At 43.8% G+C, this 13,114-nt stretch overlaps 1 protein-coding gene across 3 annotated transcripts in view; it reads left to right on the forward strand.

Moving 5' to 3' along the window:
- Window positions 1-1,001: 1,001 nt before the first annotated feature.
- TMEM165 (transmembrane protein 165) overlaps window positions 1,002-13,114 on the forward strand; it is a 35,866-nt gene continuing 23,753 nt past the window's right edge. The window contains exon 1 of one of the 3 annotated variants that reach the window (XR_009616383.3): window positions 1,002-1,438. Coding sequence is in view for 2 of the 3 variants with exons in the window: in XM_060654987.3 (XP_060510970.1) it covers window positions 1,232-1,438 (207 nt within the window). In the remaining variant the exon portion in view is untranslated. Of the gene's footprint in view, window positions 1,439-8,073; window positions 8,162-13,114 lie in introns of those variants that run through there. The other 2 variants (XM_060654987.3, XM_078446110.2) reach the window with 2 other exon arrangements.

Raw genomic sequence — 13,114 nt, forward strand, 5'->3', positions numbered from 1 at the left:
CAGCATGGACAAAAGCTTTACTAACTCGAGACATAATGTGGTGTTAGTGAATTCAAAGTAGGTTTGCCCACTTTGCCACGGATTGTTTTGGTAGATTCATTTCTTGTTCCCACATTTCATAGATACTGTTCTGTAGCTCTTTATAGAGCACAGGTTTAATACATGGACATATATGTATTTAGAATATTGCTTGGTACATGGTTAGCACGCTCTTAGTCACACTTCTCATAACTAAGTAGCTCAACTTTGTCTGTATAAGATGTAAAACTACTTTCAAGCCCAACCAACAACCATCCTTTCCTGTTTTCCACTCTTTCCCGCGCCTAAACACCCAATTTCAAAAGCCAACCAAGTTAAGAGGCCAGTCTAAGATAGGTACACCACAAAACATCCAAAATGGAAAGGCTTTAAATGTTTCTGGTCTGGGGATGACTCTAGGCAAACATATAATATCTAAAACAAGTATTGAGGATTTTGTTACTTCCGAAGTCCCATTTCAGAGGTTTCTTTGAAACAATCGCATTTGACCCTGTAAGACCACCGTCCTCTATAGAAGGCTGCACGTTGGAGGCGGCACCGAGAATAGTGAGGAGTGTGGAACTGGGCTAGGTGTGGCGGTTCCCGCAGCGAGTGCCACGTAACCAGGGCGCTCCAACTAATTTGACATCTAGGAAAGGCTAAGAGAAGCGTAGGCCGGCCCGGATATTAGGGCAGAAGACTCGGGTGGGAACAGAAGCAATGAGCCGTGCGGCCTTGGGCTGGTGGGCAGCCTAGCGGGAGGAGGACCCCGCGTGGGGCGCGGGAAGATGCGAGGAGAGGAACGTCACGCGGTGCCGGGTACCTCCCAGGAGCGCTGGGTCCAATGGGAGGAGGGCGCGAGCCGCACCTCAACCTGCCTGGGGACGTCACGACGCCGAGGCGGACGCCCGGCCAATGGGAGGCCGTCACGGGCAGGGGCGGGGCCCGGAGGAATTGGGCTGGCCCGCAACGAGACAGTTGGCGGAGTCTTGTGGCCGCTGCCGGAAAAGGGGAGGGTCGAGCCGGCGGCTGCGACGCCGGCCTGCGCTAAGCCTCTCGCCCGCCCTTGCCTCTTACCGCATGGTGCCGGCTTCTCGCTAAGCTGGGGCGGCGAGGCGAGAGGGACGCACTGCCGGGGCGGCTCGGAGTCGAGGCTTCCCGTCGCCCGCACTTCCTCCTGTGGCGCCCGTGCGTGGCCGCCTCGGCCAGCGGGATGGCGGCGGCGGCCCGGGGGAGTGGCTGCGCATCGGCGCCCCGGCTGCTTCTGCTTCTGCTGCTAGCGCTGCTGTGGGCCCCGGCCGGCGTCCGCGCTGTCCCGGACGAAGACCTTAGCCTTCGGAACAAGGAACCGCCGGCGCCCGCCCAGCAGCTGCAGCCGCAGCCGGCGGCCGTGCAGGGCCCCGAGCCTGCCCGGGCGGAGGTGAGCAGGACGGGCCGGGCCGGCTGCGAAGCCGGTGCACCGGGTACCAGGCTCGCGGCCGCCGGGAGCGCCGCGCCCGGCCCCGGCTGCCGGCGGGGGGAGGGGAGCCCGCCCCGGCTCCTTGGGGTGGAGGCGGCGGAGGGCCCTTCTTCCCGGGTCGGGCCGGCCTCGCCCGGCTCCTTATGGGGGAGGGGATGGGAGCGCCCAGCAAGGAGCCCGCTGTAAACCTCCAGTCCGGGAGCATCGGGATGCTGCTGAGGAAAGGGCGTCTTGATGATCAGATGTGCCCTAAAGAGCTGCAAGTACTCGTTCCGGGTAGAAAGTTTGTAACAGAGGACAGTGGGAGGCTTTTCGTATTCCCTGAGGATGAGAACATCGGCCATTTCATTGTTGAAAACGCTCATCCCCAACTGCTTACCCAAATTCAGCTTTGTATGACCTGTGGTTTTTGCCAAATATATATGGATTATGAAGAGTGACTCTCACTTTTTAAAAACGTGCTCTGGCTTGCAGGAAGTAACCCTCAGGAACGCAGAGGAATAAACCGTCTTTGACAGTACAGAGTGCTGCAGCGTACGGGATGCCAAAACTAAATTCATAAGCATACCAGAAAGAACCCTGTCCTTTGGCCTTATTAACGACTTTAATGTATGTTAATAGAATCACTTAGTCACTTGTGTCCAGAACCTCGGCGGCAATTTTAAATGTCTTCCTTGTATCGGGGAAGCTTTCTCCTCATTTCCAATTTGGACTCCTGAATTGAGGCCTCTGTGGTCTTTTCTGGTAGGAGAGGTTTGGCGCTCAGCCTCCCAGGCTACATTCGGCCAGTCGCCGCCCAACTAATCTTTCTAAAACTGAATTCTGTTTTACTTCTCAGAAATCCTCAGTGAATTGTCCCCGCATACTGACTTCAGTCCATCCTCTAATGCAGGATGTTGAGGTTTCTTCCTGATGTGGCGCCCAGTCTTTTTTACCCACGGCACCCTTGCTCATATGCAATACTCAAACCACTCTAACCTGAGACGCGCCTTGTGCTCCAGGGCTGGTCTCCCTGATGACAGTGTCCCTAAAAAAGGCTTCAGTGAGCCTGGAGCCCACTGGTCAGAACCTTTCCCACCTTTCAGGAACCCGCAGACACCTACTGTCTGTGAAGACTTCCCCATAACTTCCAGTTTAAACGTGATTTCTCTCTTGCCTGTTACCCCTGGGCTCAGCTGACCCTGCTCACCTTTTCCACTTCTGAACTTGAACTGAAATGCTGATTCATGAAATGTATTCTTAGTGTTTATCATTTAGCTTTCTGTCTTTTAAAATCCTCATCTGTCATTAACTTACTACTTTCAAACAAGACTAGTTTGGGTGAAGTAACTTAAATTTTGAATGTAACTTTCCAGGCCTTTTCATCAGAGCTCTAGTCCTATAGTGATTTTTGAGATATAAATAGTGGTAGGTGTGGCTATTAATAATACCCGTTTAGGCGCCTGGTGGCTCAGTAGGTTAAGCATCTGACTGGTTCAGGTCATGATCTTGGTTTGTGGGTTTGAGACCCGCATCGGGCTCTGTGCTGACAGCTCAGAGCTTGGACCCTGGTTCAGATTCTGTGTCTCCTCTCTTTCTGCCCCTCCGCCACTCACGCTCTGTCTCTCTTTCTCTCAATAAATAAATATTAAAAAAATTTGTAATAAAAAAAATAATACCCTTTTAGACAGGGAAAATCCAGACTTGTAAAATAAAGGCAGCAGTATGCAATGATTGTATTAAGTGGTCTTAAGGATGCTTGTCTTTAAAACTGGAGATGTGAAGGGAAGGGGCAGGCACAATCTAATAAGATTTTTGTCTTTAATATTTTGATATACAGTTGACCCTTGAACAATGGGTTTGAAGTGCACGGGTCCACTTATACATGGATTTTTTTTCCATACAATACTATGAATAGTCTCTGTTATGATTTTAACATTTTCTTTTCTCTGGCTTTGTTATAAGAACACAGTATTTAATACATACAACATACAAAATATGTGTTAATTGATATCAGTTTATGTTACCAGTAAGCCTTTCTGTCAACAGTAGGCTATTAGTGGTTGAGTTTTTGGGCAGTCCAAAGCTTTATGCAGATTTTCCAGTGTATAGTGGCTCAGCACCCCTAACCCCACACTGTTCCAGAGTCAACTGTTTTCTCGATGGTTCTTTTAAGATAGGAATTTATTCTAAACTCTCTATTGTATGGTAGAATCTAATGATCTTGTTTTAATTATATTTTCATCTAACTTTGATATGGCTCCGATTTTTTTTCTCTACAGTACTACAGCATGTTAGAAGAGATTTTTCTGTCATGTTTTCTGAACTACTTAATATAAGTATCATTTGCTTTTGTTGTCCAGTTGGTAGAGGTAAGATATGGTCAGGGTTCAGTCTAATAACCATATAAGCAAGGGCCAAGCATTGCTGGATATCTGAAAGTTTCAACCATTTTGCTTTGTAGTTACATCCAGTAGATCTTTTAAAAAGGTAGGATATTTAAATTTACTTTTTTCATGCCACTGTGTGAGAGTGGACTTCTGAAAATGGAGGGGGGAAAAAAATCTCTCCTTTGTTGGTAGGCATTCAGGTGTGAGATGTAATAACATAGTTATATCTCCCAGGGTGCTTTGAAGCAAGATAGCTGAACTTCTGATAGGGCTTTCTACATTGGGTATATATTTTTTTTTTTTCTATAACCAGGTAAAAAAGTTCACTCTCTAGTCCTAGTTACAAATAAACCTTAGTTTACAAAGCCATGGAAAGAGTAGTTGTTGACTACTTTGGATCTTTCCTTTATGCAGTTTATGCTTCTAGTGACTTACTCTGGTTTTTTTCTTATTCTTTCCCTGGACAGAGCATGTAATACAAGAAGCATTAAGTCCCTTTAGTTTAGGGAGATCAGGCAGTTTATAATTTGCTGTGTATTCTGGAAGTCCAAAGAGCTGCTCTGGTTGCAGAGCACTGTTGATAAAGCCACAAAAGCCTATTACCTCACCCAGTACAAATTCTTATTGTATTTCTGCTTTACTGTTTCTTGGCATTTGTTAATTTTTTTTTTTAACATTTATTCGTTTTTTGAGAGACAGACAGAGTGTGAGTGGGGAGGGGCAGAGAGAGGGGGAGACATGGAATCCAAAGCAGGCTCTAGGCTCTGAACTGACAGCACGGGGCTCAAACCCACAGACAGTGAGATCATGACCTGAGCCAAAGTCAGACACTTAACCAACTGAGCCATCCAGGCACCCCTGTTTCGTGGCATTTCTTATCTTTGAACTTGTCAGAAGGCCTTCCGTGCAGTATTTTAATTTTTCCCATTTTCATGAAGTTGCACTTCTGCTCCATCCAGCCCAACCTCCCACTTCTAGCCTCTTTACAGCGAAGCTAGAGGCTGTCAGGTGACTCTTGTCCTACTCTTGATTGCTGTGTCAAAATGAAGTGATAATTATGTTAATGAATTTATTTGGTGGTATTCTATCCATCAAAGCGATTCATTTAAAAAAATCAGTGAAACTAAATACATTTAATACATTTCAAATCTCAATTTATAAATATATTACCAAACAGTAACATATATAAAAATAATGTTGTTAAACTCATTAAAACAAAATGTATTGGGGTCCCTGGGTTGCTCAGTTGCTTAAGCATCTGACTCTTAATTTTGGCTCAGGTCATGATCTCACAATTCATGAGATCAAGCCCCATGTCAAGCTTTGTGCTAGCAGCGTGGAGCCTGCTTGGGATTCTCTCTCTCCCTCTCTGCACTCCCTTGCTTGCACATGCTCTTTCTCTCTCAAAACAAATACACTTAAAAAATGTATTTATGGGGTGCCTGGGTGGCTCAGTCAGTTAAGTGTCTGACTCTTGGTTTTGGCTCAGGTCATGATCTCACAGTTCACGAGTTTGAGCCCCACATTGGGCTCTGCACTGAGCGTGCAGAACCTGCTTGAGAATCTCTCTCTCTCTCTCTCTCTCTCTCTCTCTCTGCCCCTCCCCTGTGTTCTCTCTCTGTATCTCTCTCAGAAATTTTTAAAAATGTATTTATAAATTCATATAAATATGAATTAACAAATAACATTAAAAATAAAATATTAAAAAATAAGGGCGCCTGGGTGGCTCATTCAATTGAGCATCCAACTCTTGATTTCAGCTTAGGTCATGATCCCAGGGTCATGGGATTGAGCCCTGTGGCGGGCTCCATGCAGAGTTTGGAGCCTGCTTGAGATTCTCTCCCTCTCTCTCCATCCATCTCCCCATCTCTTTCTCTAAAAAAAAAAATAATAATAATAATAAACCTAACCATTCACAAATAAAAATAATTTACATGACAGTGAAAATTTATAATATAATTTTATCCTTTTTTAATACAATCTCTTAAAACCAGGTTTATCCGTGGTATCTTGTGTGTTTATTTATTTTTTTTATCTAATTCATTTTTTTTTTGAGTATATGAAATTTATTGTCAAATTGGTTTCCATACAACACCCAGTGCTCATCCCAAAAGATGCCCTCCTCAATACCCATCACCCACCCTCCTCTCCCTCCCACCCCCCATCAACCCTCAGTTTGTTCTCAGTTTTTAAGAGTCTCTTATGCTTTGGCTCTCTCCCGTGGTATCTTGTTTAAGTTGCATGTATATTTTTGTGCACATTTTTCTACTTTCTGGAAAAGGCTTTTCTGACTGATACAATAAAATAATGGCAAGGAGACAGTTCTGAGCCCATTCTAAGCATTTTCCTCTAGACTTCTGTATCTCCAAATAATTTCACCTGTTGTGTGATAACTTTTGTTGAACGATTTTATTTTTGTGTTCTTGCTAGATCAGTCTCTTTCTGGGTAGCTGCCTAGATTTGGTTTCACAGGAAGCGTCTTCCTCTCTTCGCTGGTTTTGTCACGTGTAGCTGGAGATTCCCATCAAGCTTTCATGTTCTCGCCCTCACATGTTCATTTGAACTGTAGGACTCAGTAGGAATTACTGTTTTCATTGTCATTTTCTTCTCTTGAAGGTCAGGAAAGCATAAAAGAGTACTTTTTAAATGAGGGAACTCCTCTTCCCCCCCTCCCCCCCGCCCCAGTTTTCTCATTTGAAACTAATTTTGAGTAAAGATGAGTTTTATTCAGCAATTTTTTTTTTTTTTTCAGTTATGAGGTGTTGACTCTGCTCTCAAGATGTGAATCATTTGCATCTCAAACCCAAATTAAAATACTGAAATAGTGGTTTCTATACCAAGGAAAACACTGGTGCTTCATTTCTTGCTTTGTTCTAATGTAACTGGATAGTGGATACCAGAATGCAGTCCCTGCGTGCAACCCTCCTGTGACGCCGACATAAGTGCTTCTGTGCGCACACTTTCTGCCTCTCTCCACGTATGGGACAAGACTGGCATCCGTTCCGTGCCTCTGCTCTGTGTCCATGTGCCTGTTCTCTTCTGACTTCCGGTACTTTCCTTCCTCAGTACCTTTATTCTCTCCCTTTCCTCGGCTCCTTCCTGTGTGCTGACACATGGCCGCAGCTTTTTCCTATTTGGTAAAGGGGAAACAAGGCTGTTAATTTAACTACTTGCCTGTGTTGGTTTCTCCTCTTCAGTTTTACAGACCAAATTTCTAACTAGGGATTTAGCGGCTTCTTCACTTTGCTTTAGTCTTTCCTTATCCGACTTTGGTTGCTGTCTTTTCATTGGAGCTGTTTTTGAAGAATACCTAAAGCCTACCGACCTGCCTCCCCTAGGGGTCATTTCGCACTGTTAACCCTCCTCTTTGAGAGTCCTACCCCATTTTGGCTGTATGAACTTGGATCTTCGTAAGTTTCCATCTTCTTATGTTCATTTGGGATAATAGTTCTCAGGTTTCTGAGTATCAAGAAAAGCAATGAAAATACTTGGCATCTAGTTAGTCGCTCAGCGAATGGTGACTGCCCCCAACTGGACCATCTGTGGTGCTTGCCTGCCTGCTCTATAAATATCCAAGACAGTTTTGTTGTTCTTTTGTTTCCTCCTCCTCCTCCTTCCCTAAGTATAGACATTCTCTAAGTCTCATTGTTTCCACTTACTCTAATCTCCCTCTGCCTTGGAAATCTCTGCCTGCAGGGCTCTGGCTGATCAATTTAGGCTGCCAGCAGTCAGACACTTACCTTGAGGCTGTGCTGGCTTCAAATCAGGAATCCTGGTTCTGATGGCCTCTTGGAAACCTTCATTTGAAATGCTTTTTACCACCTCATGTTGAATGTGTCTGAAACCAAACCCCTTATTTTTATTCCTCTGTCCCACATGCTTTGTAGGAATACAAATATTTCTCCCAGTAAACCCAGCAGAAAACCTTACCATCATCTTTGATTCCCGCCCCCCCCCCCCCTCCATTTAAAGTTATGTTGATGTTTTCCCTGTCCTTCAGGTGCAGAATTTTCCCTTCCCTAACTTGTCTTCAACATTGGTCTTATGCAGCTGACCTCCTCATGAATTGGTCCAGTGGCTACCATTCTCTGCTTTCTGCCCTGATCTGTTAGTCATAATGCCTTAATCATATTTGTGACATCTACTCAAACTTTTAAGGGCGTCTTGCTTGCCTCTGGGCCAATCTGAACACACAGGATTTTCAGTCTGGGCTCAACTTATCTTTCTTATCTTACCCCAGCCATTCATCTGATGGTTTACTCCCCGTTCTCAGAACATGCCTGCATTCTTTCAAATGGTCAGTCCTGGGAATGAGGTAAGTGCATGCACCCCAATGTATTTTCAAGGTAATCACTCCGTGCGTGGCTCGTACTGAATCCTGCTGAGAATTTGAAGGAGGCTTATGAAATGAATTTCAGGGCCGACTTCCCCCACTGGCCAAAGGTTGCCCCACAGGTGTTAACTTCTCCATACTTCCGGGTAGTGAATAAGTACAGAGCTCTTACTTTTCTGGTTGGACCTGCCTGAAGCCAGTTGCAGCCTTCAAGGAACTGGTTCTCTGTAAGGGGGGTAAGAGATTGGGTCAAGAGATCTTTTTGAAGTGGTACACAACAGGTGTTTGTAATTATGTGCATGGTTAAAAAAATAAAAACAACTCAAAAGGTACAGAAGTATGTAGAGTGAAACAGTATGTCTCCTCCTCTGGTGTTCTGGTTCAGGGCTCTGCAAACTGCAGTTTACCACAGGCTCCTTGTCTTGTAAATAAAGTTTTTTTATTGGAACAGAGCCATGCCCATTCGTTAAAGTATTATCCATGGCTGTTGTCAAGCTACAGCATCTGATTGGGTAGTTATCACAAATACTTTGTGGTCCATGAGATTAAATATTTGGCCCTTTAAGAACATGTTTGTCGACCCCTATTCTAGTCATCCTGGTTTCTTCCCTGTAAACACCCACTGGTAACTGTTTGCTGAGATTTGGCATGCGATAACAACTGTATACATGCTATATACACCTACCTACCTCTGTGCCCCTCCACAGACATACATACGATGACTGTATACATAATGCATGCTTTTTTCCAACTTAAAAATATCTTACTGATTTTTCCTTATTAATATATATATAAAAGATCCTGATTCCTCACTTATGTTTTAGAATATAGTATTCTAATAAGCTACCATTTATTTAACCAATTCCCTATTGATGGACATTGTGTTATTTCGTCTTTTATTATTACAAACTATAACATTATATTTATACATGCTTCTAACACAAAAAAAATAACTCCCTGAGTGTTCCTATCTTAAACTTTGTTTCAATCATATGCCTGCCATGACACATTGTCCACAGTATGCATTCACTTTTACTTGAGGGGAACAGGATCATTAGGGGCTGGAGTTGTTGGGTTAGGCCTTTCTCATGAGGTTCTGTGTAAGTTGGATCTTGAGGAATCAAGATGAATAATGAAAAGGGGGTAGGAGGGGCAGTAGGGCTACATCGTTGAAGGCTTGTGGTTACCAAAACCTTCACGTGCTCTTGTGTTGCACTGCCCAGAACCAGAGCCATGAGCCATGGCGGTTCTTACGCACTTGAAACGTGGCTAGTTCACATTGAGATGTGTGTGAGATGGGTGTGGCAAGTAGATCGACAACAGTGTTTGAAGACTTAAGTGTGGAAATAAAAATAAAAAGAATTCTATGCTTCCAGAGTAGTATCTTGGATATATTGGAAATATTGTTAAAAATAATTTTATTTGGGAGCGCCTAGGTGGCTCGCTCAGTTGGTTAAGCATCCGACTCTTGGTTTTGGCCCAGGTCATGATCTCATGGTTCTTGAGATTGAGGTCCGCATCGGGCTCTATGCTGACAGCATGGAGCCTGCTTGGGATTCTCTTGCCCTCTCTGTTTGTCCATCCCCCGCTTGTGCTCTCTCTCTCTCTCTCAAATAAAGAAGTAGAAACTTAAAAAAAAAAAAAAAAGTTTTATCTTTTTACTTTTTAAAATGTGGCTACCAGAAAATTTAAATTATGTGGCTTGCAGTATTTTCTATTAATACTATTAATAATATTATTAATAATAGTAATAAATAAGCTCCTCTGGCTTATTTATCCTTCCATATGGACCGTAAGGCTCATTCTTAAAACAGTGAGGTAACACGATGAACCTAGTTTTACAGAGATTAAACTGGTTGTGTTGTGGTGTGCTGAGATAACTGTTTGTAGCTGAGCCCTTGCTGTGTCCTAGGCATCATCCTAACAGCTTTATGTGTTACTAACTCAGTCTTCACAGCAAGTCTGTAAATGTAGGTACCCCTCATCTTACAGTGGGGCTTGAGTCACAGGGAGGCAGACCTCCTGGCCCAAGGTCGACTGATAATGCCTTGGCTGTGGACCCAGGCATTTTGATAGCAGAGCACATACTAAACCATTACAAGTCACCCAGAAGGTGAGTTAGAAAAAGGACGTGCTCCTTGCACACAGTAAGCACTTAGGCATTTGACGGCAAATGCATGGTAGCTGATAATTTTCGACCCTATTATTAGCACTTTAAGTTTTAAAAATTGATCTCCACAATACCCTGATACTTTGGTTTTACATTCTTTTCACCGTGGTTGGCGGTTTCACACTTATCTTTTTGGATATCCAAGCTGCAAGTTGAGTTTCTTGTGTTCTGTATATAGCAAGTTTTTAAGAGTATATAGTTTTTTGTTTTCTCTTGTCATACTCAGGAGGCAAGTTTTATTTTGTCGTCTTCATTTTTCACAGAGCAACAGAGAGGCGAAGTAATGTGTCCAAGGTTTTATAGCAGGGAATTATAAAGCCATAAAAATATGTAGTTTTGGTCACTGTTTTGTTTTTAAAAGTAAACATTTTCTGTTTGAGCTTGGACCTAATTGATCATAAACAATGTATATTTATTCCTAAACATTTTCTTGGATTTCAGATGATACATACTTTACAGAGACGTTTCTTCATACAAAAGGTGTATCAGAGAGGAGAATGGTTGCATTAATGAGAGCCAAGTTGCAATGCTTATATATATATTTTTTGATGCTTAATGACTGTAGAGTATTTGAAGAGAAAGGAAGCTCATTTTTAAAGAAACATCAGCATAGATGGAACTAAGATGGTAATGGAGAGAAGGCCAGAATTTCTGTGAATGGTACTTCTTCAAGAGCCGACTTCCAAGGCTGTCCTTCTTGATTTAGTCCTAATACCAAATATTTTCTAAAATGTTAAATTTCCCCAGTTTGTAGCTCAAAGTTGTAGTCTCATAAATGCTTAAATCTTGCTGATCTTCACTGTGGAATGGGACAAGTTTACGTTGTTAGTTGAGGAATGACATGCACACTGAGAATTTTCCTGTAAGTGGTCCTTCTCTTCCCTGGAATGCTGACCTTGAGCAGGGAATTTCCCACCTTCTCTAGCAGCCCAGCTCGGCTTCAGGTGGCTCTCTGGGGGTAGAAATCTTTTCTCTGTGTTAAGCTAAAACCTGCCACCAAACCTGCTACCTGTGACGTTTGTTTTAAGTTTTATTTATTTATTTTGACAGAGAGTGCACATGTGCGTAGGGGAGGGGAGGGAGAGAGAGAAAGAGAGACAAACAGACACATACACACATAGAGAATCCCAATGTGGGGCTCAAACTCATGAACCCTGAGCCAAAATCAAGAGTCAGAGGCTTAAATGACTGAGCCACCCAGGTGCCGCCCTCCCCTGGTCCCCTGGGACTTTTTTTTTTTTTAACGTTTATTCATTTTTGAGAGAGAGAGACAGAGCATGAGTGGGGGAGGGGCAGAGAGAGAGGGAGACACAGAATCTGAAGCAGGCTCCAGGCTCTGAGCTGTCAGCACAGAGCCCGACGCGGGGCTCGAACTCACAGACTGAGAGATCGTGACCTGAGCCGAAGTTGGACATGCAACCGTCTGAGCCACCCAGGTGCCCCCCCCCCCACCCCTCCACCCCCGAGCCTTTTAGTTCTACCTCTTGCGATCATACAGAGTAAATACACACATAGAGACTTTTGCGGTTATTGGAACAGAGGCCCCCAGTCCTTCCTAATCCCTCATTTGATTGTTTTGGAGCCTGAGTTGGCAAACTTTTTTTAATGACCCAGATAATACTTTAGGTTTTGAAGCTACTTAAGGTCTCTGTTGCATAATTTTCCTTTCCTTCTTCCAGCCCTCCTCCTTCTGTCCCTCTTTGTTTTTATTTTTTGCAACCCCTTGAAAATACAAAAAACACTCTTAGCTGACACAGGCTGGACTTGGCCCCACGGTAGCTTGTCAGTCCCTGGTTTTAGAGCCTCTTCTGTCTGGGATGATCTTTGGGGGGGCAGTGCCTTCTTCATGGTGCTGCCCCAGAGCCATACAAAACTTCGGTAAGAACTGAGCAGCACAGAATAATGGATTTGCCACTATTTTAAGTACTTGAAGTGCCTGTTGCTTGTTTTGAGCTTGGTCACGTTTTCAGCTTAAAATGACCTTATTAATGCTGACCAAGACTTCGGTTTATCTTTTTTATTAGACCACATTACATCTCCTAGGATATTTTTAGACTTTAGCCTAGGACCATCCGTATATACAGCTATCTATGTCTATTTTTTTAATAGTTTTTAATTTTTTTATTGAAGTGAGGTGGACACAGTGTTATGTTCGTCTCAGGCGCACAGCACAGGGACTCAACAACTGTGTTATGCTACCTCACAGGTGTAGCTGCCATCTGTCACCATGCATGGCTACCATAGTACCATGGCTATAGTCCCTGTGCTGTTCCTTTTAGTCCCGTGACTTATTCACTCCATTTTGCCCATCCCCCTACCTCCAACTCCCTGGCAGGCATCAGTTCTCTGTAATTATGACTCTGTTCATGGTTGTTGTTTATCCATTTGTTTTGGTCTTCCACATGTGTTTGTCTTTCCCTTATTTCACTTAGCCTAATACCCTCTAGGTCCATCCGTGTTGCTGCACATGACAAGATCTCATCTTTTTTTATGGCCGAGTAATATTCCACTGTGTGTGTGTACCACATGTTTATTCATCCATCTGTTGATGGACACAGGCTGCCTCCCTGTCTTGACTATTGTCAGTCATGCTGCAGTGAACATAGGAGTGCATATATCTTTTCAAATTAGTGTTTTTGTTTTCTTTGGGTGAATACCCAGTAGTGGAATTACTGGGTCTTAGGGTAGTTCTATTTTTAATTTCTTGAGGAGCCTCCATTCTGTTTTCCACAGTGGCTGCACCAGTTTGCATTCCCACCAGGCAC

This window comes from Panthera onca, chromosome B1 (assembly GCF_046562875.1).
Source record: "Panthera onca isolate mPanOnc1 chromosome B1, mPanOnc1 haplotype 2, whole genome shotgun sequence".
NCBI lineage: Eukaryota > Metazoa > Chordata > Mammalia > Carnivora > Felidae > Panthera > Panthera onca.